The 25,067-nt window shown below is 43.6% G+C and overlaps 1 protein-coding gene across 3 annotated transcripts in view; it reads left to right on the plus strand.

Annotated features, from left to right (window-relative positions):
- CNKSR3 (CNKSR family member 3) overlaps positions 1 to 25,067 on the plus strand; it is an 83,317-nt gene that overhangs the window by 38,444 nt on the left and 19,806 nt on the right. For all 3 annotated transcript variants that reach the window (XM_032407612.1, XM_032407613.1, XM_032407611.1), the window contains exons 2-5: positions 12,721 to 12,884; positions 19,153 to 19,355; positions 19,863 to 19,950; positions 24,709 to 24,750. In XM_032407612.1, coding sequence (XP_032263503.1) covers positions 12,721 to 12,884; positions 19,153 to 19,355; positions 19,863 to 19,950; positions 24,709 to 24,750 — 497 coding nt within the window. The remainder of the gene's footprint in view (positions 1 to 12,720; positions 12,885 to 19,152; positions 19,356 to 19,862; positions 19,951 to 24,708; positions 24,751 to 25,067) is intronic.

Here is a 25,067-nt window from a genome sequence, read left to right on the forward strand (position 1 = left end):
AGCCAGCACAGGACCTGCTTTTTTGTTTAATTCTGCTCCATTTTTTGGGCTTGTGTGATCTTATATTAACCTCAAAAGCACTATTTTTTCATGTCAGTAACTGTATACAAATAGTGCTAATTACGTGTCCTGTTGACGGGAGCTGGCTATGATATTTGAGCCCTTGACCTCTCTGTCAGCGGGGGGTTGGAGGATGCTGGTGTCTTAACTGATTCGAAGGTGGGAAGAGGGAGGTGGTGTCCTGAGATCATAGAATCTTAGAAATACAGTGCTGCTGGGACCATGGGATCAACCTTCCATCCCCTGCCTCGTGCACATTGGTGAAGGGGTGAAGTGATCGGCTCAAGGTCACATGGCTGGTAAGATTGGAGCCACAGGCCTGCACGCTCCGCCCCCTGCACAATACAAAGGTGACTTCATAAAATAAAAGGGTCTATGAAACTAACATCGTGCGGGGAGCATAGGACGTGGACATTTTGTGTTGGCCCCAGAGCATAATAAAAACTGGGTTTTCTGGAGAACGAGGAGAAGGCTTTCCTTTTATCACTCTGGGAACTAGAGCAGACATTCTGTCAAGCCATAATCGTGGCAAACCTGTGGGAATTTTGTGTGGAAGCACCTAAAAGATTCTCCCCCCGCCCCGCTGTAAGCTGCGAGGGCTGGGACCTCGTTTCTCTTCTCCCGTTGCGACTACCCACAGCTCTTGTCACAAGGGGGTTAACGAAAGACCCGGAGGAGGGGAGGCTTGGACAGGTTCACTAAGAAGAACGCAGCCTCATCGGTGTACACCCCTAAGCGGTGGTCTTCCTCCTCAACCAGGGTTTTCCTTATTTTCGTCTCTTCTACCCGACCGGTACTTGAGTGCCATCTTTGTGCCAGGGAGCGTGCGTGGTGCCACGCTGAGGAGTTCGACAGGCCGGTGCCGGCCCTGTGACTCAGAGAGGGAGAGAGGCATGTGGGGGATAATGAGTCTAAGTCTCATGAAACCAGCAGGATCCACAGGGAAGAGCAAGGACTGTTGGTCTGCTTTATATACTGGATCAGCTGGGGCCTCCCTCGATGCGCTATTTGAAGCTGAGAGGCTGAGGGACGGGGAGGCAAGATCATCCTAGGGAGAAGGAACATGCTTTGGGGTAGAAAGGAGCTTGAGGTCTGGGTGAAGTAGATAAAACCAGTGTCCGGCGTAGTAGTTGCGGGGAGCGTGTGACACAAGATGAAGTTGGAGAGGCCGGTCAGGAGGCTCACAGACCAGACTGGACTTCACTGGCTTGGATTTTTCCCAGGCACAGTGGGAAGCCAGTAGGGCTTGGAGCAAGGGTGTGGCATTTAAGCTGTGTTGAGAAGGCTTTCATGAGCCTTGACAACATTATATTATGTGAAAGAGGCCAATCACAAAAAACCATATATTGTAGGATTCAATTTAGTGGAAATGTCTAGAATCCATTATGTGAAATAACCAGGCAAATCCACAGACTTAGAAAATTAGATCAGTGGTTGCCTAGTGGTGGGGGTGGGGGATGTGAAACGGGTTTTGTGTGTGTGTGTTGGGGGGCAGTTTGAAAATGTACTAAGATCGGTTGTGGTTATGTTGCACAACTCTGAATATACCCAAACTCATTGACTTGTGAATGTAGTAGGTGAATTGTATGGTATGTGCATTATATCTCAGTAAAGCTGTCATTTAAAAAATCAGAGAAGGGGCGCCTGGGTGGCTCAGTGGCTTAAGCATCTGCCTTCGGCTCAGGTCATGATCCTGGGGTCCTGGGATCGAGCCCCAAGTCGGGCTCCCTGCTCAGCAGGGAGTCGGCTTCTTCCTCTCCCGCTGCCCCTCTCTCTACTCCTTCTTTCTCTCTCTCTCTCTCACTCACTCACACTCTCTCTCTCAAAGAAATAAATAAAATCTTAAAAAAAAAAATCAGAAAAGACTGATAATGCCTTACAACCAGAGGCATTGCCCCAGGCAGCTGTCCCCAAATTAGCAGCTGTTTTGGGCTTTTTTCTACCCTCCCTGTATCAGAGCACCCCCCTGCCCCCATCTCCTGCCGTAGTACAAAAAAGCGTCAGCTGCTGATGACGTCAGCGTCTTGCCATCAGACCTCCAGCTCCCCCGGTCCCACATGGGTTCCCGTGCTCCGCTTCAGTGCTCACCAATGGTTTAAATCCTGACCCTGCTTCTTATTGGTTGTGTGACTTCAGGTCAGTTGCTTAAAAGCTCCCTGAGCCCCAGTTTCTGGTCTTTAAAAAAACAAAAACAAACAAACAAAAAACCTTAAAATTTTTATTTTCACAAACACTTAAATATCACTTACTGTGTGCCTATCATTATATTTGTAAGTGCTTTAAGAATATTTAACATGTTTAATCATCCAGATAACCCCACAAGATAGGTACTCCTGTCCTTTCCATTTTGTAGATTAAAAAAACTGAGGCACAGAGAGGTTAAGTAACTTGCCCAAGGTCACACAGCTGGGAAGTAGCAGAGCTGAATCCAGGCAGTCTGGCCCCAGAGGCCCTATTCGTTAATGACTCTGCCTTGCTGCTGATCCTGGCCTGTAAAGTAGGCTTAATAACAGCCCTTTCCTTGCTTTGCTTACAGTCCTTTAATCTTAAATTACTTGAACATCACTTGTAATGTTACAGCATTTTTGTGGTGCTCAGCATGATACCTAAAACATAGCCTGTGAATTAATGTACTTAATTAAGTCACTTTTCCATCCTTTCATTTCTTCTTTGACCACGTCAGACCCTACAAGGATTTGGGTGCTGGGTTGAGGTCTGGGTTCTGTCTTAGTCTTGCCCTTTTACTGGCCCAGTGTCCTGGGGAACCCACTCTCTCATTTTGGCTTCCTCATCAGTGGAGTGGAGGTAATCATAAGCTGATCAGCATCCTCCCAAGGGTCACTGCATGGAGCAATGAGATATTGTGCATGCAGGTGCTCTGTAAACCCGGCAGCCTCCTCTTAACCCAGGGACTTCATTTAACATGCAGCCCAGCTGTTGGGACTGTGCCCTTGGAAGCGATGAGGGCAGTGTTAGTAGAGGGCTAGACGAGTGGCAGTTTCCCCCTGGAAATCCTGATGGGCCCAAGTGGAACAGAAGTGACGGATGTGTTGCATGCTCCCCTCCGCACCAGGGTGCTTTTCCCTGGGCAGCATGGACACCCAGGCGATGGGCAGAGCTGAAGGCTGGCTTCCAGGCTTGCTGGCATGACCACCGCCTGGTCCACCTGCTGAGTTGATTCTCCCCCGTTCTCCCCCCGTGCTGTAAACTTAGACTTGCTGTGTGGGGGGAATAGTTCATTCTTCCCTCCGTTCATCATAAGCATGCGAATGACAAGAGCTGTAGCCAATGTTTGGTTTTAGAGCAAATCTAATTTAGAGTTTTGGCAGAATAAGTTGTGTTAGAGGAGGGGGAAAGCATAACTTGAAGTACGTTATTTTCTCCTCTTGCACATCTTGCTCCTCCCCACCCCCCCTTTGGTCCAAGTATTGCAGAAGTGGATACAATGGTTTGGTTACTGAATTACACCAGCCAACCTTGGAAAGTACCCCAGAGCATTGTGGAATCTTTTATGTTCCTCTCCACGACTTTGTTTTTGTTTTTAGAATCCAAAAAATTGTTTTGCATTTTGTGTTGAGCATCTAGTAGTAAACATTTGTATAAGCACACGTATACACACAGACACATGTAGACACCCTCAGACATAGAAGTCAATGTCAAGTTTCTTCCCTGCCTTCAATGTTACCTTTCATATTCAGGATACTTTTTTGAGGGTGCAGTCAAGGCAGGAGAACTCAGAGCTGAACAGTTAGGCCTGCCATTATATTCTGAATTCTGATCATCTTTTTAGATCATCAGTTCTTTGGTTGATTCTGATTTGCATCAGAATTTGCATTTGTCAGTTCTTTTCTAGTGATTTAGATCTGGATAAGTATCTCCTGAAAAAGATGATTTCCAAACTTTCATCTCCCCTGTCCCCGCTCTGGGCACTTCTCCCTTCATGGCTAGGCTCAGGACACTCAAGGGACGGCAGGATGGGTCCCTTTCACAGTGTTGTGCTGGATCTGCTGGAGGGATAGAAGAGGACAGGGTCAGACTGCAAGACCTACAACTTCGACGCAGAGTTTCCTGGTGAAAATTGCCAGCCGGAAGGCATTACTTACCAGTGCAGAAACCTCAAATGAGGGCAGGCCATTTGACTGACTGTTTTCTGGGTAACTCGAATCCTTGAACTAAGGTAGTCTTTCTATTTTTACTTCCTTAAATTATCCTGGCAGGGATAGATTTGCTATTTCCAAGTTTTGTTTCGGTGACGGATCGTCTGCTTTGGTAGTGAAACCCAAAGAGCAGTTGTTTCTCGATTACATTTTCTGATGTCTTGGGAGTGACAGAAGTCTCAGACGACATGAGTTCCTAGCAAGAAAGCGGAGTTTGCTTTAGAAACAAAATACTGACTGCCCTCTGCTCTCCCTGTTGTTGTTTCTTGTGAGAAATTGAAGCCTGAGTTTGTTGCTGTAGTGGGTAGCTCTTTAGTGATGTGTGGACCAGCTTTTCCAAAATGATTAAGAGCACAAGCTTTTACTTTGTCCTCGGCCTTACTGTGCTCTTAGCTTGGTGCCCTAAAAAAGTGTCCAGTAGCCTGTCCCTCCTCCAAAGCAGTTGCTCCATTCCACAGGTACAGTGAAGAACTGGTTGGTTCCTAATTGGGCTCCCAGGGCTCCCATTGCTGGATCTTTCCATGTGTTTGGGTTTCGTACAGCCCGTGCTTTGAAGGTAGCAGAGGCCTTAGGGATGGCTGTGTATGCTCGGACTCTAGTCGGGGCAGAAAACCTGACAGAGTTTTCCCCAAGACCAAGTTCATTCTCCTGCTCATTATTTTTAGCTCTGAGGATGTTTGAGATTTAAGTTTCTGGGCAGTTTATTTGCCTTCTTCATACTTGGCTATTGTAAATGAAGGTATCTTGTGCTAGCTCAGACATGTTATAGGAACATACACTTAAGACCTGGAAGGAACCAAGAGGTCCTCTAATCTAGTTTTCAAGACATTGTGTTGTGGTCCCCTTTCTTCAAATTATATTTAACCAGAAGTGTGGCAGGATGACTGAAAAAATCAGAGCTGTGAGTAGTGGTGCGTGTGGGGGTTGGTCCTAATCCAAGCCAGCTCATACGTGTGTGAGGAGCCCAACAGCTGGACGTCAAAGCGGTTTAACCAGAGTAGGGTTAAAGGCCATGGAGTAAAGTCCAGAATAAGAAATCAGTTCCTTTTGATAGAAAGCAGATCAGTGACTGCCAGGGGCTGTGGGGAGGGAACTGACCAGCAAAGGGAGCTTTTTTTGGGGTGATAGAAATGTTTATATCACGATTGTGGTGTGGTTACATGACTGTATGTATTTGTCAAAAAAACTCATTGTCGAGTTGAAAGTTGGTGAATTTAATCATGCCTAAAAAAACAAAAAAACAAAAAAAACCAAAAACTGACCCAAAGGAAATAATAAAGTGGATAAAAAGTTGTAAGGGGTGTCCTAAAACATGGTTAGGATTTTTGTGGGGGAGGGGAGATAACATTTTCTCTGCTTTTTAATTCAGTGTAATTACATAGAATGATTCTTTCAAAAATATAAAAAGAAAAAAACCAGATTCACTTAAATTCCAGTCTTGTCTACTTTTCCACTTGGCAGATTGATCATCACTTTGTTCTCATCACTGCTGTTAGTTATACCAGGGGTTGGTAGAGGGCCAAATAGTAAATATTTTAGGCCTTGTGGGCCGTTGGGTCTCTGTCACCGAGTTCTGTCACTGTAGCGTGAAAGCTGCTGGAGGCAGTAGGTATGCCAAAGAATGTGGCTGCGTTCCTATAAAACTTGACTTACAAAACCCGGCAGTGGACCGAATTTGGCCTGTGAGCTGTATTTGCTAACTGGGAGTTATGCTTTTGTTCCTTTTGGAGAAACTCAGCAAAGTGGGCATTTTCTACATTCTCACCAGAAGGATGAATGTCTTAGGAAAGTGGGAGTACAGGGAAGGTTGGAAGAGGACAGGCCCTCCAGGGCTGAGCTCATGGACTTGGATCTGTAAAGGATAGGGTGGTTTTGCTGAGACGGAATTGTGGACAATGAATTAAGACAAAGAGGGGACTGACCATGGCAACCAGTTTCTAGATTACCGTGGAAACCTAGGCAAGAGGGTTTAGCTATGACAGTAACATGGGATGGAGGGGACCTAGGGAAGGGATACAATAAAACCTAACATAAGAAATAGACAATTCCAAAGGAAAAGCTAAAGATAAAAACTTTTTTTTAAAAAAATCACAAAGCAAATATATATTTAGGGTGTGATTCTTCATTAACACGGGGTGTGATGCCACATTTCAAGTGATTCTCGTTCGATCTGATTATCATGCTTAGAAACATCAGTTCTCCCATTTTTGATCATTTGCTGTACTTGTATTATCTTCATTGCTTTCCATGCTACTCCTTGTCCTCTTGAGCTCTGTGAGGGAGGACAGTGCATCCTGAGCCAAAGAAGGGGGGTGTGCTTGCAGTTTCTTCCCTCTGAATGGATATAGGGTAGGCTGACAGGGGACAAAGAGGATGGGGTTGTGAGGAAATTGGGTCCTTCTTTTTTTTTTAAATATTTTACTTATTTGAGAGAGAGAGAGAGAGAGAGCATGAGGGGGGGGCAAGAGAGAAGCAGACTCCCTGCTGAGCAGGGCACCCAACTTGATCCTGGGACTGTGGGGTCAGGACCTGAGCCAGGGGCAGACGTTTAACCGACTGAGCCACCCAGGAGCCCCAAATTGGGTCCCTGTAAACTAGAGGGAAGAACTACCTGCGTCAGAGGCCTTAGTAGGTGCAAAGACCATCAGTACAGCTGGGTGTGTGCCCTACTGTCTCAGGCTGCCCCCGAGAGGTGGCCCTTGGCCCCACTCTCCCCCCGTTACCTAGAGATACTGGTTGTAGTTGTGACTCTTTAGGAAAGGTCAGTCAAGGGCCTGTCCAACCAGGCAAAAAGAATGCCTCAATCCTTTAAAATTACACACTTCTGTGTCTCAAACATGGTGTTATTGCCGAAACTCAGATTGCTATATTTAAACCAGTTTTATCAGCTAGTTTTAAAATTAAAGCCTAGAGATGTCAACAAAACAAGGGTGACAAAAGAAAGTCATTCCAAAGGGATATAGTTGGATGGCTCACTTCATTAAAAGGGCGCTTGGAGGTCCTACCAGTACACCATGCTGTGAAATTAGTTTTGCTCCGTTAATCAGATTATGCCCACATAGAAACCATACCACACTGAGTTTTGGTTTGAAACCTGATTTTTTTTTTCTTTTATCCTTAGCAAAGGACCATGTTTGGGAGATATTATAACATAGTGGATCAGGAGTGTTAGCCAGTTGGGAAGGCAGAAGAGCTTTGATGTCAGGTCTTTACTGTTTAATGTTTTTAAAAGGGCTGGGAATTCCAAGAATATTTTCTTTAGGTATAAATATATGACCAAGTCTTGTTTCCTTTCCTCCGGTTCAGATCATCAAGAACTGACCTGTTCCTAAGTCCTCATCTCCTTCGTAGTGGAAGGCCTTGCACTTGGTAGTTAGTTGCTCCATAAATTGTGTTGAATTAAATTGAATTTGTGTGATCTGTAATTGATCCCCTTGGTTGAAGAACACAGTATCCCTGATCCTGTTGGTACCATCTGTCACTTGTGGCCCTTAAAAGTCCTAAATAAGACACGAGTTTATAAGCGTTAGCTAAACCAATTTCTGAATCAAACAAAACAAAACCCTCTGGTTAAAACATGCTTCAGTGATCAAAAGTACTAGGTATAAAATGCTGTAAGACCACTGTGGGCTCACTGTATTTGTAGAATTATAGTTTTTGCTGCCTTGAGCATATAGGCCAAAAGCATAGCCATTGGGAGGTCCTTCCAGTGGGCCTCACCTGCAGAACAGAGGGTGATCTAGTCAGTGACCTGATTAGAGAATAGCTCTATATTTTCTGTAGTGGAGCATTTACTCTAACTTCTTCATCTTCGTGGGCACAAGCCCTCCCACATTTTAGACAGATTAATTAATTAATAAAGAATAATTTTTAGTATGGGACAAGTATCTTGTCAAAGACTGGAATTTTACTTTGGGATTTTGTTTTGTGTATGATCCTTTCCTTAATGTAGAAGTGACCTTCTTTAATTTTGCAACATTGAGACTTACAGCACATACCTGTAGATGGTATCACCGACCGTAGTTTCTTTCTCTGTAGTTACTCACTTGCATAGGGAAGTAAAATCAGGTGGCTTGTACATTGGTGTGACATTAATAATTTTGTGAAGTTCCTTGTCTTCATGCCTTCACTTATTCACAAATATTATTAAGCACTGGCTGTCTTCTAGATGCTAGGGGATAAACAATGAACAAAGGGAAGCCTCTGCTTTCTTGGTGCTTCTATTCTGGTCTCAATCAGAAAACATTTTTGGGTGGAATCGATGATGATGATGATGGCAGGCTCCCATGTTTGGGAACACCTCCTGGGGAGGACAGTGATAATCTCTAGTTTACTGTGTTCCCGAGGAGGGGCTACCTAAGCATTTGGGGCTTTCTGTGTCTCCTTAGCAACTTTTATTCTGAACACTGAGGAAATTGAGGAGCTGAATAAATCACATTAGAGTAATTACCGTGTGCTTCATAGTGTTCTCAGCGCATTACAAATAACTAACATTTCAGGTTCGTTGCAGATCTGTGCACTGGGTACTGCTGGTATCCCTGTCTTACAAACCAGGGAACTAAGTCACTTGCTCCCGTAAGCAAGTGGGACTAGTACTGGTACTCAGGCTCTTTAACTGCTGCCCTGTCTCCTTCTATATCTGGGGAGAGAGGTTGCTTGTTTTCCTTCTCCCACTTGGGATTTCTTTGAAAGTTTAAGAATATTCACTGCCAGATTTGGGGACAGTGAAGGGAGTCTGGGCCTCCTTCCCTTGTGGTTTGCATTCTTTGGGAGCTCCCTTTCCTTTTCCTTCCTGATTCTTTCACATTGAATTATGTGTTTAATTTGTGTAAATGGAATGTGTTTAATTTTATTTAATGATGTGTGTTTCTCTCTGTTCTGCTAGACGTTCTGTAAATTCCTCGAAGCAAGGATCTGGCAAATAGGTACATGTGACAAATAGGTCAAAGCATGTATTGCGAATTCTAAAATGATTAGATCAGTTTACTTGAAATTGGGGATTTCCCCATCCTTTGTGGGACCGCATAATAGTTTAATTTAGCTGTTGACAAATGTTTAACTGTATTCTGATCAGTGGGATGTGAATAATAGGCCATAGCATATTGGAATAATAAGACTGGGGGCAATATTATTTAAAACCTAGCATATTCAACATATGTGTCTCTTGGGAAGAAGTCTTTATGCCACTGCAGATGCTGTTTTTAGGTAGGTAGCAACATGGCATTCCTACTTGATAATTCTGCATGTCAGGGATCTTTTGATTATTTGAGGTTAGGTCACTTATATTCCCTCAGAATCCTCAAGGACATTCTGGCTCCCCTTTCAGGGAAATGTTCTTCTGTTTTCTTCAAGTTCTCAATCTCTGATCATATTTACAACCTTGGTCCTATCAAGATCCCTTATTGCACCTCCCCCGCAACTTTCTCTGTGTCCAGAGTATTTCCTCATGCTCTCAGGCTACCTCTGAAATCCTGTTCCCTCAGTGAAACTCTTCAGTTAATTAAAAGAGGAATCTGGCTTCATCTTTATTTCTACTTATTACTCAGGGATGAAGTTCAACGAACATCCATGGTGCATGGTTTCTTCCCTTTAATTTTAATGGACTAATTTATTCTGCACATGAAAACTAATAGGAATCTCTGTTTTATGCTTTACTTTGCACAATGAACTTGCCCATCACAGTAAACATGAATTTCAATTCTGCCGGTCCCTGGTCCTTGTTTGTTTTGTTTAAGAAAGAGTTTATGACATGTGGATGACAAGGAACTGAAACGCTGTTACATTTGTGTTGGTTTAATGGGGCTGCCATAAAAGAGCACCACAGACTGGGTCATGAGACAACAGAAGTTTATTTCCTCCCGGCTCCAGAGGCTGGGAGCCTGAGATCCTGGTGTTGGAAGGGTTGGCTTCTTTTGCGGCCTCTCTCCTTGGCTTGTAAATAGCTTTCTCTCCCTGTGTCTTCACGCGGTCTTGCCTCCGTGTGTGTCTCTTCTTATAAGGACACCAGTCATTTTGGATTAGGGCCCATCCTGATGATCTCATTTTAACTTAATCACATCTTTAAAGCTTTATCTCCAAATACAGTCACTTTCTGAGCACTAGGGGTTAGGACTTCAACATACAATTTCGGGGAGACACAATTCAGCCATAACAAAGTTTAAATGTATAACATGGTTGTCCTAAACTTTTATGACAATTACAACAAAAATTCCTTTTAAAGCTTAAAAATGGGCAAGGGACGAGGACATCCCGATGGAGAGGAGATTGCAGGATATATTGCTCGTGATCTGGCTTAGACCTGGCTAAGGGATTTAGGGTGAAAATTCATAGTAATGAAGACTTTTGTTTGTACTTTCCCAGTTGTTTGGATTCAATGACAGTACCTTCTAAGTACCTCTAAGTTTTCGTGATTCTCTCTTAATAAGTGTTTGTAATTAGACCTGACTGCTTATTTGGGAAGATGCTTGGAGAGGAGTTTTTATAATCCCACGTTTCCCGGGTAGAATGTGAAAGAGCAGAGCTTGTGTCAAATAGGCCTTGATTTGAATTTGAGGCCTTTTCTGCTTATAGCAAGCTGAAGAAGGTGGCTCTAAAAATCCTTCTCTTGACATCTTACCAGCTGTGTGGCTGTGGACAGGTTATGTAGCCCCCATGCGCCCTAATTTAGGCATCTATAAATTGGGAAGGGAAGCTGTCAGGAGGCTTTCCTTGGCTCTTGGCGCTTGTCACTATTGCTTATTGCAGATAGATGCCGACCCTCTGTAGACGACCCTGGGAGGCGGGGCTCTGGCATGCAGCCCCTGCAGCCCTGGGGCGGGGGCATCCGTCTCCACACCTGTTGCCTTGGGTAGCCTCCAGCGCCTGTCTGACTCGCGTGCGCTGATGGACATCTGTGGCTCGCGGCCGTCAGAGTGGACCGGGGTTTATGTCGGTGTTTCTACTCTTGCTCGCTGTGTGGTGGAGCCTCTCGGCGAGATCGAGGTCACTTGAGGGAAGATGGGTGGGTTCCAGCGGATCACCTTAAGATGATTTTTTCTTACCTCCTCTTCCTGTATGTGCTGGGGTCCCCAATAGTTGTAAGGACATTCTTCTTTTTATTATCTTCTCAGGAGGCAAATGGTGAAAGTTCGTGGGGCAGAGGTACCATTTAGCCTAGTGCATCAGCCTCTAAGATCCACAGACATCAGTATTGCCAAAACCAAGTACTGGACCTTGTGCCTACTTTTTCTAGTGCAGGGTACCCACACGGCAGAGGGCTCAGTGAAGTGAGGTGTGCGTGTGTGCGTGTGTGTGCATCGTGTGTTTGAGGGTGGCAGAGGACAGCCGCATGCCTTCCACTTACTTTATGCTAGCTAAGTTGAATTTTCATCCTCTGTGTTGGGATTAAAATTTCATAAGCCTCATTGTTGAAAACACTAAGGTGGCTTTTATTATTAGGCTTGAATAGACCAATTGATTCAGCGTGAAGTTTTATTCCAGTAAAACCATTGAAACAAGTTGACCAGTGAGTTCTCTATATAGGCATAAGTAACCCCAAGTTCTGTGAGGCTTACCTATTTTACATATTTTAATCATTATAGAAGAGCATTAAAATACAACACTCTCGACAGTAGTGTTTGACCTGGAAAAAGTCCCATGAGCGAACCCATTGACCATTGCCTTTCTCTGGTACCACTGCTGGTATCTTCTCCTTTGGATTCCGTATTCATCAGAACTTTTTCAGCTGCAAGGGACAGAAACCCAACACAAACAAGCTTAAGCTGGAACGGGAATTTATTTCAATTTAAGTGAAAAATCATAGGACTAGAAATATCCTTAAGTGGAGTTAGATCCAGGAGCATATAGGATATTATTGGAGCATTTTCTTTCTCTCAAATGGATTTGTTTTCAGAAAATTGATGAGAAAAATGACTGCCAGCATCCCCAAAGTTGTATCCTTATGACTTCCAACTGGAAAGGAAGAGCCTCTGTCTTCCTGTGTCCATATATCAAATATCAGGGAAGATTTTGATTATCATCCTTGAGCCTATAAATGACCAGCCTATAACTGGCCAGAATATTGTGGCCAGCGACTGTGGCAAAGCATCTTGATTGGCAAGTCCACTGGGATCACACGGGCTGGGACAAGGCAGATGTCCCATCCCAGCCTAGCAAACAAACTGCCTAGCAAACTGCCTAGCAAACAAACATGTCTAGTACACATAACCAGCATTTCCAAGTCGGCAAGGGTTTAGTGTTTATTCTTTTAGTTGAAAGGGAATGGGAAGGTAACCGTCATAAAACTGCTAAATCCATTTGAAAATCGTAAGCTGCACATTGCAGATCTGTTTGAGATGACAAGATAATGACACACATGAAGAGTGTCCATCAGGTGGGATATACATCGTATAGACAATCGAATAGTTGGAGCGTAATGGAGATTCCTGAGGTGGATTTAACCGTGGGCAGTGTTTTGAGTAAAGGTAACAAAATGACAATAATGGACTTCTGCTTTCTTTGGTAGGGTTAGATGATTGCCTGCAACAGTATGTCCACAAGTTTGAACGGGAGAAGATAAATGGAGAGCAGCTGCTGCAGATTTCCCATCAGGATCTGGAGGAGCTGGGGGTCACGCGAATTGGACACCAGGAACTTGTGTTGGAGGCTGTCGACCTTCTCTGTGCGCTGGTGAGTTCAGGAAAAGATGATCTGTGCCATGATGATGTCCTCTAGAACCTTACTCGCTTAAATCCTCAATGTTCGCGATTTGGTGTGTAGCATCGTTTTCTATTAATGCTCCATTGAAGTGAAGCATGAGCTGAAGACAACATAAAAAAGGAAGAAAAGGAATCGTTTTCTAGGTGAAGAGGGGGCAAACTGGCCTGCAGGTTAAGCCTGGCCCATTATTTTTGTCAATAAAGTTTTATCGGCACACAGCCACGCCCGTTCATCTGTTGTCTGTGGCTACTCTCCGGCTGCAGCAGTAGAGTGGAGTAGTTGGACCAGGGACCCTGTGGTCCCCCAGAGTCCAGTGTATTTACTGTCTTGCCCTTTAAGAAGAAGCTTACCTTTTACAGAAAAAAGTCAGTGTTAGTTTCATTTTCTTATCTTGTGTGGAGAGTACAAAGAGGGAGGTCATCCTGAACGCCGGTGGCATCTTCTAAACTAAAATGAGAAATAGGTTCTGATTTTCATGTCTGTTTTTGTCACTATGAAAAGCTTTTTTATGTTTCCCAGCTATCTGTGATATTTAAATAACCGATGCTCGTGCTTGCAGTCACCAACCTATGAAATGGTAGCTAGATGGGAAAAAATGTGAACATAGTTACACTTTGCAGATGCTTGAGCTTTGGCTTGAACATAAATGAGTTCAATCCTGCCAGGTTCTGACTCTTGCATGACACCCGTGGCTGCGTGAGTGACTTTTTTAGGCGTGGGCTAAAAGTACCTGTGAGGGCATTGTGTTTACAAACTGGCTGCCGTGCGGTGGGATCCACGTCCGTGTGTTACGGTGCCATGTCCAGGATGCAGTTTCCCCAGCTGTCAGGATCTGGACCCGCTCCGCAGCATTCAGGCTGGGTTAAGTAATGCCATGAACCTGAGCCAGGGGTATATACAATTACATCACTGAGAATGGTGGGAAAGAATGTGCTCCCGATTATTTTGCCGTTGCTGGTCTGCGTTCCGTTGATTATGTAACACTTGCCACATTGTGCATATTCTTCTTCTTAAAATGGACAGAGCTTTGTCTCCCGCTCTGAGATGCGCTGCTCTTGTTTACAAAAGTAATGGGCAAATTATTTGTGGTTGATAAATGAGCTGCCACAGGGGAGACGCGGTGGCCAAGTGGTGTGAGTGTTGGCCTGGGAGGCAGGCTTTCTGCATTCTAATCCTGGCTCTGCTACACTCCTCACTCTGTGACCTCCAGGGAAACGGGGGTGTCTCTTTTCCCCATCTGTACAGTAACACTCTCTGGATGTGGCAGGACTCTAACGTGTCTGTTGCATTGCCCAGAAGATGTCTTAGAGTCCTGTTTATTATTAAGGCTGTATGGTTTTCTTATATACAGTGAAACATGTTTGAGTTTACTTTTATTGTGCTTTCTGGGAAGCTCACTTTTCCATCTTTTCTGCTCATTTGATTTGTCTCTTTCAACTTCGAGGAAGGGCTTTGAGGTAAATGACTTTGGAGTCCACAATATGAGAGGTGAGGAGGAAGGGTCGATTTGAGGCACGCGGTGTATAGCAAGCCAGGTAATAAACATAACAACTGCCTCTCTGCTCTTGCCCCTTCCCTACCTCTTAAAATATTGGACTGAAATGAACAAAGCTGGACAAATGCCAGAACCTAAAGCTGCATTTTATCTCCTACAATTTCCTTCTAATTTCCTTTGCAGACAAAGTTTGACCTCAAACTCATTCTGGACATGCTTTGTGCAGCAGAGTGCCAGTGAATGCATTTGACAGGAGGGGCACAGGGGGGCTCTCAAATGAGTGTGCCTTTTCTGGGTTGGGGAGGGTTTTAGAGGGTTTGATTAAAATATTTTTTTCATCTTGATGTAATATCCTCATAAAATGTTCCTATTGAAATGCATATGTTAATTATTATACTATCTGTTTAATCTATTTACGCTATAGAGATCTTTGTATATATAAATTGGTGATAATTCTTTGCCTTGAACAACCCAACCCTTGGGCAGTTCATGTATATTTGCAGTGGGCCCTGGGGTTATAAAAGAGGTTGTAACGTAAACTTAGTTTGGTGGATGTTGGTTTTGTGATGGACAGGAAATGAATAGAATGTAGAAGAAAGAGAGGAAAAAACAACCACTGGAAAGTTCTGGAAAGAACGGGGCAGATAGAATGGATAAAAACCTAACATAGGGAATAGCTATTGGTAAAGATTCCAAAACCAGTGAGCAGATGGCCCACAGATAGCTAGTCATGGATAGAGAAGAGAACCAGGAGAGAACACCACTGCCTTTTGCAGATATTGACCATGGACTTGTATCATGAGGCTGAACCAAGACCACTTCAAGACCACTTCTTAGGATTGAATTCAGAGTCTGAGCCCAGTTTTTCTCTACCTATCTGGGGCAGACTCTAGAGCTGCTCTTTCCAGTAGGACAACTATTCGCCACGTGCAAATATTTAAATTAAAATAAATTAAAATGAAATAAAATTCACTTCCTCGGTCACACTAAGCTGCATTTCAAGGGCTCATAGCTACTGGTGGCTAGTATCTACCATATTTGGACAGTGCACATAGAGAACATTTTCATACTTGCAACAAGTTCTGTTGACTAGCGCTGGTCTGGAGGATGCGATTGAGAGTAAGAACCAGTATAATTGTAACCCATTTTCATTGCGAAATCAACCAAACCCTAGTTACCAAGGCAGGCACATATATATAATTATATATAAATTAATTAAATATTTTATAATTAAATATAAAATATTATATACATGTCTTAAAGATTTTATTTGTTTTGGAGAGAGAGAGCGCACCCGTGCCATTGCAAAGGGGAGGAAGAGAGAATCTCAAGCAAGACTCCATGCCAAGCACAGAACCGGTTGCAAGGGCTCCCTCTCACGATCCTGATGAGATCAAGACCTGAGTCAGACGCTTAACCAACCGAGCCCCCCAGGTGCCCCATATTTTTAAGGTTGAAGTAGGTTGAGAAAGTGAATAAAGTAGGGATCAGTAACACATGTTAGATGATGCCACCTAAATGTATGATTAAATGAAATACCTGTAATGTATTTACCTGGCCAGGGCACTTCTGTGCACTTGTATATCCCTGCGATTATTCATTTCCTCCTTTACCTACACCTATGGCAAATCATGAAAACATGTTATCCTTCTTTATGGGGAAAAATCTTGCCGGAAGAGTAATCTTTGCTGACAGTCTGAATTTAACTGGATCTTGCTTATGAGTGTGTTAAATGCCTTTTGGAAAAAATGTGGAATATATCTCTTAGGTTGTGACTGAACTGAGCCAAGTCAGTGGGATGGTTTCGATTGTGTTTTCTCTGGCACTCCTTAATCACATATGTTCGATCATGGACAGGGTCGGGAGGAATGGGACAAGAAGGTAGAAGAGAAGGAGAAGATTCATCTTTAGCTAAAATGTGTATAATGAAGGCACCAGAAGAGTGAGACTCTGCCTTTTTCCTTCTCTCCTGTCTCCTGTGTGATTTCTTAGCCAGACCAGGAAATAACCCCCTGATGGCTTACCTCTAATGAAGCGGGATCTCAGCGGAAGGGTTTGTGTATGTGTATAGATTTTCAGAGACTCATTTCATTTCTTACTTGGTTTGTATCTTCTTGATACTTTTATCTTAGCACAATTTCTGAAGGGGACAAGTTTGAGGGAAAAGATTAATGAAGGTAATCAAATCTGGTCTGAGTAATTATTCATTTTCTGTTTTTCATTGTGGGGCACTTAAGTCAATAATCCTTTCCTGATTATGTTTCTACATTAGAGGTTCTCTTGAGCGAATATAATCAGTTTCTTGTTCTCTTCTTGTGTGGAGTGGGGGGCGGGGAGGGAAGGAATTGTCCTTCCTTTGCTCCTTCTATCTTGTTAAAATTGTACTCCATCATAGCTGCATCTGTCCCTCCTTCCAGTCCTATGATTTGTTTTGGGTGGGAAACCAGATTCAGAGCACATTGAGTGGAAAGGAAAAGAACCAGTTAACAAGAAGCTACCCTCCCACTTTATTTTAATATTAGAAGTGGTAGGTTTGTAGGAGATTGAGGTTTAACACTTCTTGCAACACTAAAATGCATTTAATCCTCTTTGAGTTCAAGAAGTAAATGTTGTGTGTAGTAATAAGAGTTCCAAGTCATTTCTGGTGACACTGATTCTTGAAAGCTGACTTTCCTGCTTTTAGTTCAGAACTCCTGATAGAAGTTGGCAGGCTGACTAATTGACTGAATGAGGGGACAGTTCCCTTTAATCAGTCACAAGTCCTTCAAAACAAGCTGGTCATGTGGCTCTTTATCCATTCACTTGTGAGTCTTTGATTCTCTGGATTTAAAAAGCATGATGAAAATCCATCTTTGTATTTTTGTCTTCTTTGTTGAAGGACAATGTCATATTTTAGTCTGTAGAAAATGACAGGAAAAAATGAAGGAATATGAGATTTGGATAGAACATTACTGTTAATACAGAACACTCATTTTTATTATGAAATTTTATTTCATTAAATTATGAAATTATGAATTTATTATGAAAATTTTAAAGCTTGCAAAAGACAGCCTCCAGTTAACAGATCTGAGGAAGTATTTTCTTTTTTCTTTTTTTCTTTTTTTATTGCACTCCACTCTTTTCAAAATGTCTATCTAAATTTTTTTAAAAAGCGCTTTTTATTTTATTATAGGCAGCAACATTAATTTAAGCTTCATGAAAATTTCACTGCAGTGAAAACCCAGCTATAGTGTCTGTAGTCAGTGTCACCAGAAATGACTTGGAACTTTTATTACTATGCAAACATTGACTTCATGAACATCAGGGGATGGAGCAGGTCAAGATAGAACCTGGGGGGAGGTAAGCAGCTTGTTAGTTTGTGTAGATCCAAGGCCACTGGCCACTTTTCTTTTCCTTGTCTACTACCCATCCTGTTTTCTGTCTTCTCCTTCTGTCCTCCCTTGGGCAGGGAGCATGGACGGGGATCATGCAGCATGGTGATCGAAACCTTGTGCCCTCGCTGCGGATGGCCTTCATTAGAATCCCACCTCTCCACGGAGGAGCTGTGTGACTTTGGGGAATTTATTTAATGGCTCTGTGCTTCAGTTTCCTCACCTATAAAATAGAGATCCTGTCATTTCCACCTTCGTGTGCTCTTTCCCTGAGATAATACTTGTTGAGCACTTGGCCTAGTCTCGAGATGGCAGAGAGTAAGTGTTCAATAATATTGGTCATTCTATTATTCCCAACGTTTAAAGGGCACCACATTCTTGCTTTGGGGATGCTATTGCAACAGTATAACAGACCCCAGAAATATCTTCATTTTTTGTTAAAATAATGAAACACCAACTTGGGATATGTCCATGCAGCTGAATACAGAAATGCATCCTTCCTCCCCCCAAAGTCATCTCAGATGTAGGTGTTGGGATTTGTTCTCTACCTATCACATGAGATTCATTCTTTCAAAGCACCTAAGTAGAACATTATTATCCAGAAAGAACACAGGTGAGAAACTCAAGAGACGGAAATTACATTTCAGGTGAATTGACGTTTGGTCAGTGTTGCTGTTTCTAGGCAAGTGAGTCTCATCTGATGGAAATTCATCCATTCAGGAGCTGCTTTGTTGTCTTCCGTGCTGCCAGGATAAATGTGAGCCGGACACAGAGCTTGGCTCTCTGGACCTCGAATCCCCGTGGAGGAAGGTGGTGCCAAACAGGGTGGTTCAGAGAGGTGGCAGATCGGTGATGAGCTAGAGAGTGACCTGAAGGGGCATTTGGCAATGTCTGGAGACATCTTTGGTTGTCACAACTAGGGAGACGGTGCTACTGGCCAGGGGTACTGCTCAGCATCTTGCGATGTACAGGAATCCTCCCTCTCCCCCTCACCCCAACCCAAACAGAATACTGGGCTTTAAATGTCAGTAGGGCTTAGGCTAAGGAACTTGCTCTAGAATGTCAAGGAAGCCTCAAAGAGGAGGGAACCTTTGGGCTAGTAGGTAAATATAAAAAAGAGCTGTTCGTGCAAATATTTGTGGCAGGAGCATTTGAAAAGAGGAACTAGCAAGGACAAAGTCCCTGGGACAGGAGTACGCTGGAGGAAGGACAAGAGGCTGGAGTGGGTAAGATCAGCACTGTGGGTAAATCATGTAGGGTTTTGTGGCTGTCGTAGGAGTTATTCAAGTTGCTCATGGGCTTTTGAGTTACTATGAGAGTTTGGATGTTGTTGATAGTCTTGAATTTTTCCCTTTGAATTTATTTTCCACAGAATTATGGCCTGGAAACTGATAATATGAAGAACTTAGTTCTGAAACTGCGAGCATCTTCCCACAACTTACAAAATTACATAAGTAGCCGGAGGAAAAGTCCGGCTTATGATGGAAACACTTCCCACAAGCCCCCCAATGAGTTCCTGACTTCTGTGGTGGAGCTAATAGGTGCTGCTAAGGCCTTGTTGGCTTGGCTGGACCGGTAAGTGATGCATGCGCTCGACCGTCCGGTCAGGGGAGGGCCCAAGCCGCACACAGCCTGTCTGTTGTCTTAGGGAAATGAGCTGGTGTCTTTCCTGTCCCTTCCACTGCACCGCTGCGGGAGTTCTGGCTCAGTGGGAGATTTTTGGGTCCCTTTGGAAGCTACCGAAAGGGTGAATAGCAGGAACAAATTAAGCTCCCCTTGGGGAAGGCCTGGAACCATGCTGAAGCTGTGCATCACTGTGGTTAAACATTTGTGATTATTTGGTTGGTCTGCAGGCTGTCAGTTGACCTCTGAAGGGACATGAATTCTCTTGGCTCCTTTTCTGAGGTGTTCTTATCTAGCACTTCTCTGTCTCTTTTCTGTTCAGATCCCTGTTTTTGAGAGGAAACAGTTGCATGACCAGTCTTTGAAACCAGCCTGTGGTGTGGCTGTGCTTCTCAGCCGATCGTGCGGGATCCCGGTGCCCCCACTCCCTTTTTTAAAAAAACGTTTGTTGCTTTCTAGGGCTCCATTTACAGGGATCACGGATTTCTCAGTAACAAAGAACAAAATCATTCAGCTTTGCCTGGACCTGACAACTACCGTCCAGAAGGTCAGTACGTCACTGTTGCTTTTTAACACTGTTTCCTCCCTCTGCCCTGTTCTCTTCTTCAGAGGACTCACATGCTTTTCGCTTTTCTGCCCCTCGCCATTTTTTTCCCATCCCAGCTGGGGAGAGAGGAAAGGCTCTTAGTTAGATGCGTTGTACAGATGGTTTCTAGAAAGTGGCCAGTGGCCTTTACATCGAAGATTACCTTCTTTTGTTTTAAAATAGTTGAGCTAATAGGCCTGTACTTTCTCTAAACTGTTCGAGCACTTAGTTTTTTTAAATAGAAACTCTGGAGGAACTACGTGACATAAAGTTAAGGAATGCTAAGGAGGGAAGGAGCACGAGAAGGATTGAGGTGGAATTCAGGTTTAGGTATGGGGCTGGAGTGACCCTCCGTGAGAAGGCGACTCTTGTCTGGAGGGAATGGGCTTCTTAACGTCATCTTGGGGTGTTTTTTTTTTTTTTTTTAAAGATTTTATTTATTTATTTGAGAGAGAGAATGAGATAGAGAGAGCATGAGAGGGGGGAGGGTCAGAGGGAGAAGCAGACTCCCTGCTGAGCAGGGAGCCCGATGCGGGACTCGATCCCGGGACTCCAGGATCATGACCTGAGCCGAAGGCAGTCGCTTAACCAACTGAGCCACCCAGGCGCCCATCTTGGGGTGTTTTTCTGGTAGTCACAGAAGTGTTGATTGTTATGAACTGATGGTAGAAAAAAATCTCTGCATGGGAGGTACAGATCCTGAGCAGTTCACGTCAGGAGAAGGCTGCCCGCCAAGCATCCTCATCACACTTGCCCCTTCTTCGGGCCTCACACTGCCTGGCACATGAGAAGTGGTGATTTTTAAATGTGTGTTTAAACAAATGAGACAATGCTTTTGACAAATCAGCTGATGAGACTTTGTCACTTGTCGGAAGAAGTTTAACCCAAACTTAGGGGACACAAGGGGTATCGTTTTTGTTTTCCCTTTGGTGCTCATTGAACATGTGCTTCAGAGACAGATAGCCACAGGTTCAAATCCTACCTCTACCACTAATTAGCCCTGGGACCTTGGACAAGTCACTTAAAACTTAGGAACCTTAATTTTTTTGTCTGTAAAATGGGAATACTAATATTTACCTTACCAGATGATTTGGCAGGATTTATAGAAGTTATTACTGAATAAGAAAAAAAGAAAAAAAGTGTAATATAATGACAAATGGTGAACCCCCCCAATATGGAACTGTATGTATATATGTATTTATAATACACATCCAAAAGCCTGTGTACGAAGGAGTAAGTACAGTACGCAATTTGGAAGAAAAGTTGGGTTTACTTTGGCAGGGAGAGAAGTGGGGATGGAGCATAGGAGCCAAGCCCCCTCCACCCCAGGAAGGAAAAGAAACACTTCTTTCATTTACAAAGAATATTATGTGACCACATGTATGTATTTGTGTAAAATTGGATATAGAGAAATAATGTAAAATATTTTATTTTAAAATAATAATATCTACCTCAAAAGATTGGTATGAAGATTAAATGAGATGTAATATATGTAAAGCACAGTGCCCACAAGAAATAAGAGCATATAGTAGGAAATATAAAAAATCACGCCTTGTACTGGTTTTCTGGAAACAAATTTGATGGTTTAAGGAGAGGAAGTTGACAAGTATGTTGCTCTTTTCTTCCTGTTGTTGGTTTTTTTTGTTGTTGTTTATTTAAATTTGAATGATTTTTAAAGATGGAGACTGGCAAAATATGAATATATATGGGAATATCATTTTATGGACTTAGATTGAGAAAGATGTTTAGCTCTTGCAAACATATGTTGTCTTTAGCGATTAGAGAACACAGGTGCCTTGGCAAGTGGACTATTTGTGTGCACACAGATTAGAAATAACAAACTTGATGAATGAGCCGAACGCCTTTTTCTACGTGCCGTGTGATGGCAGCGACAAGACTGAACGAGCCAGGAGACTTCACACTCTCTTCCAGCAAGGGGACGTACAGTTTTCTTCAAAACTTCTTGGCAGAAGGTCTCTTGACTTTTCTGGAAGAAACCAGTCTTTTCCATTTATTCCTTTTCTCTGGGAAATTGAAGGAATGAAAGTTGTGTCCTTCTTTTCCTGTGACAACGAACATGTTCTCCTTGGGTCTTTATTCCTTTCGTCTCCGTCTGTGAGGACAGACATTTGCTGGGCCTTCTGCTCCTTTCTCTCGTCCGTGTGTTGCCGTCCGCCCTCCTCTTTCTTGTCACGTTGTCTGCATCCTTCTGTTGAAGGATAATGTGTCCGTCTCCTGATCTGAAGGGTGAAGAGTTGCTGCTTTTTCCCCTGTGAGGAGCCTGCACCATTCTTGTAAGCATGCCTCAGCTGCTGTCCTATGCCAAGTCCACGGATAGAGCTCCCGTCCAGTTTTTAAGCTCTACCGTCGGACGAAGGAAACTGGGGTGGGAAGGCGTTGGGCTCTGTACCTTCAGTCTGTCCTCGTGAAGTTGTGATGACATGAAAACTGCAGTCACAGTGGTGAGAGACGAAATGGCAGTGGCAGGCACCAGAGTTCCACTGGGGGAAGAATGGGGGGAATGAGCAATAGAAAGCCCGGGAGGACTGAACAGAAAGTGAAGTGGCCACGGAAGCAGAGGAAGAAGCCCTGAGAACATTTATGGAGTGCTGGTCGTGTCTCAGGTGCGTGCGACATCTTTGACACCTGTTACCGCGTTGACTTCTCGGCAGATCTCGGAGCTAGGGTTTATCACGCCCGCTTTACAGAGGAAGAGACACAGCATGGAGAGGGTGACAGGTTGCTGAAGGTAGAATGAGGAAGAGCCGTGGAGGGAAGGGGCATCCGATGGAAGGAAAGGACCCCCGGCGGGGTCCCTGCCAGGCAGGCTGGTCTGCTGATCTGGGTTCCCAAGGAATGTGACAGAGGTCAGCCCCACTGTCTGGCTCCTGAGGGCTGACTCGGTTCCAGAACTTCTTTTTCCCATTCCATTGCCTTTATGCCAAACAACATGAAGTCATGCCTGCAGCTGCTTCCTCCCAGTAGGAACGGGTGTGGGAACCCACGTTCATGGTGGCGGAAGGTGAAAAGGGAGCTCTTTCACATGCTGACTGGAACAATTTTGGGAGGCAGGAGAGCCCCTCTCATGCCTTGGTTCTAACGCTGCAGGGAGCCCATTTTCTTGGCGGCTTCTTGGATCTGTCAGGGAGTCAAGTCTCAGGAACCATGAGGGCCCACAGCCATCTCGTATCATGGGCCCTGGTGTATGGAGAGGAGCTCTCTGTCTGCGGGTGATTACCTCATGAGGGTGACAGGGCTCACATCATTTTGGGATTTGTAATGAAAAGTCATAAACACATATTATTAGTTTTATTTCTAGCACAAGACCGCATACGTATTCTGTTTGCTAAAATTGATATTTATTTAATAATTCTGTCTTTCTGATGGTTTTAATAGAGGTTGATTCGTCGTGGTAGTTGATGGTTTAGTTCTATGCACAAGAAGAAGCAGCAGCACATTTTTAAGCTATGATTATTCTATTTTACAGAAGTTGCTCCTGTAGTTTGAGTTTATATCAGATTCACGCATGTAAAAATACATTTCTAAATTTCTCTTTTTAAGTGTGTTCTTACTTGGCTGCTCTTTTCCTGAGAATCAGTGTAAATTTTGGGAGCAGTGGAATATTATTGTTTTCCCACATTTTTTAATCTAGTAGAGAATTTTTTTTAGGAAGACACTGAAAATCTGATTACAAAATCCTATAGGGTAGAATATCGTACATTTCTAACCCGACCCCCACCCCCCCCAATGGTAGTAGAAAAATGACCTCAAATGACTTTTGATTGAAGTGAAAATCTGTGACAATTGCAACAGAGTTGATTAATATCTTTCATGTACATGAAATAATTAGGATGCCCTAGTTTGGGATCAGACTTAATGATGCAAAATAAAGTCTAAAGAATCTAGTCCCCTTTTTTTTCTGCATACTCTGCCACGTAGATGGGAAGCCTCCGCTGTAGACCAGTTCTGGAAGGTTAACTGTGAGAGTTTGACGTTGGCGGCTTCCCTGTGACCACTTTTAGACAGGACAGTAGTGACTCCTATAATCAGCCAACTGGGTTCGTACAGTTCTGAGTCTTTTGTTCTTAAGCTGAGTAAATAATGCTTTGCATTCCAGCCCTTTATTTAATGTCATCAATAGCATACCTCAAGACCACTTTTTTGGCAGCGTGTTAATGAATGTTTTGTTGAACCTTTTTCATTTATTAAGGACTGAGATATCTGATTTAATCTCAGTGTTGCTTAAAATAAACTTCTGTGGCTATGTTTACTGAAGCCCTTATTTGAAAGCTATTCTTATAGGCAGGCCCAGAGCTAAAAGATTCCTGGCTTGTTGGCCAAGGGCTGGCTTGAGCGCGGGGTCATGTTTGGGAGCCATTGTCAGGTTTCTTGGACTTGACTTCTGGCTTACTACTCTCTGCCCTGTCTAGATGGTCGGTGGATTTCAGTTCAGTTATTTTTCATAGGTTTTCTGATTAAATAATTGGTCAAATGCGTTCCTTGGATGATAAGCTCCTTCGGTCAGGAGAAACTGGAGCCTTGGGAGGAGTTGGAGTTGGCCCCGCTCTGTATGTACCCTCTGTGTTCAGTGCAGGACTCCTTGGGCTGCAGGGCGAGGAAGGGCCCTCTTGGGCTCCAGGAAGTACCTATAGAGCTAAGCCAACAGTTTTTGGAAGTTTCTAGCTCTTACGGTTTTCTTTTTCTTTTTTCCTTCTTTAGGATTGCCTTGTAGCAGAAATGGAGGATAAAGTTTTAACCGTAGTAAGTATACCTTTTACAAGTTACTGTAAAATTCCTTTCCCCAAACCAGTGGGACGCAACATCAATTCAAGCAAAAACTCTGTGGCTAATTCCTTCAGGATATACTTTGAAATACTGGCTTTTTGGGAGTTGAGTCTATTAATTTAGGTCGAAAGGGAAGAATAAAAGTTATTTAATAACAAGAAAATGACTACTGTGAAAATTCCTGTGCTTGGGTAAATGGGGGTCCCTGTCTCCTCTGAACATTTCATTAGGTACAATTATACTTAAATTACTAGCTAGCCTGTTAATCAGGGGTACACTGATCTGCAGATTTC

This window comes from Phoca vitulina, unplaced genomic scaffold (assembly GCF_004348235.1).
Source record: "Phoca vitulina isolate PV1807 unplaced genomic scaffold, GSC_HSeal_1.0 scaffold9, whole genome shotgun sequence".
Taxonomy (NCBI): domain Eukaryota; kingdom Metazoa; phylum Chordata; class Mammalia; order Carnivora; family Phocidae; genus Phoca; species Phoca vitulina.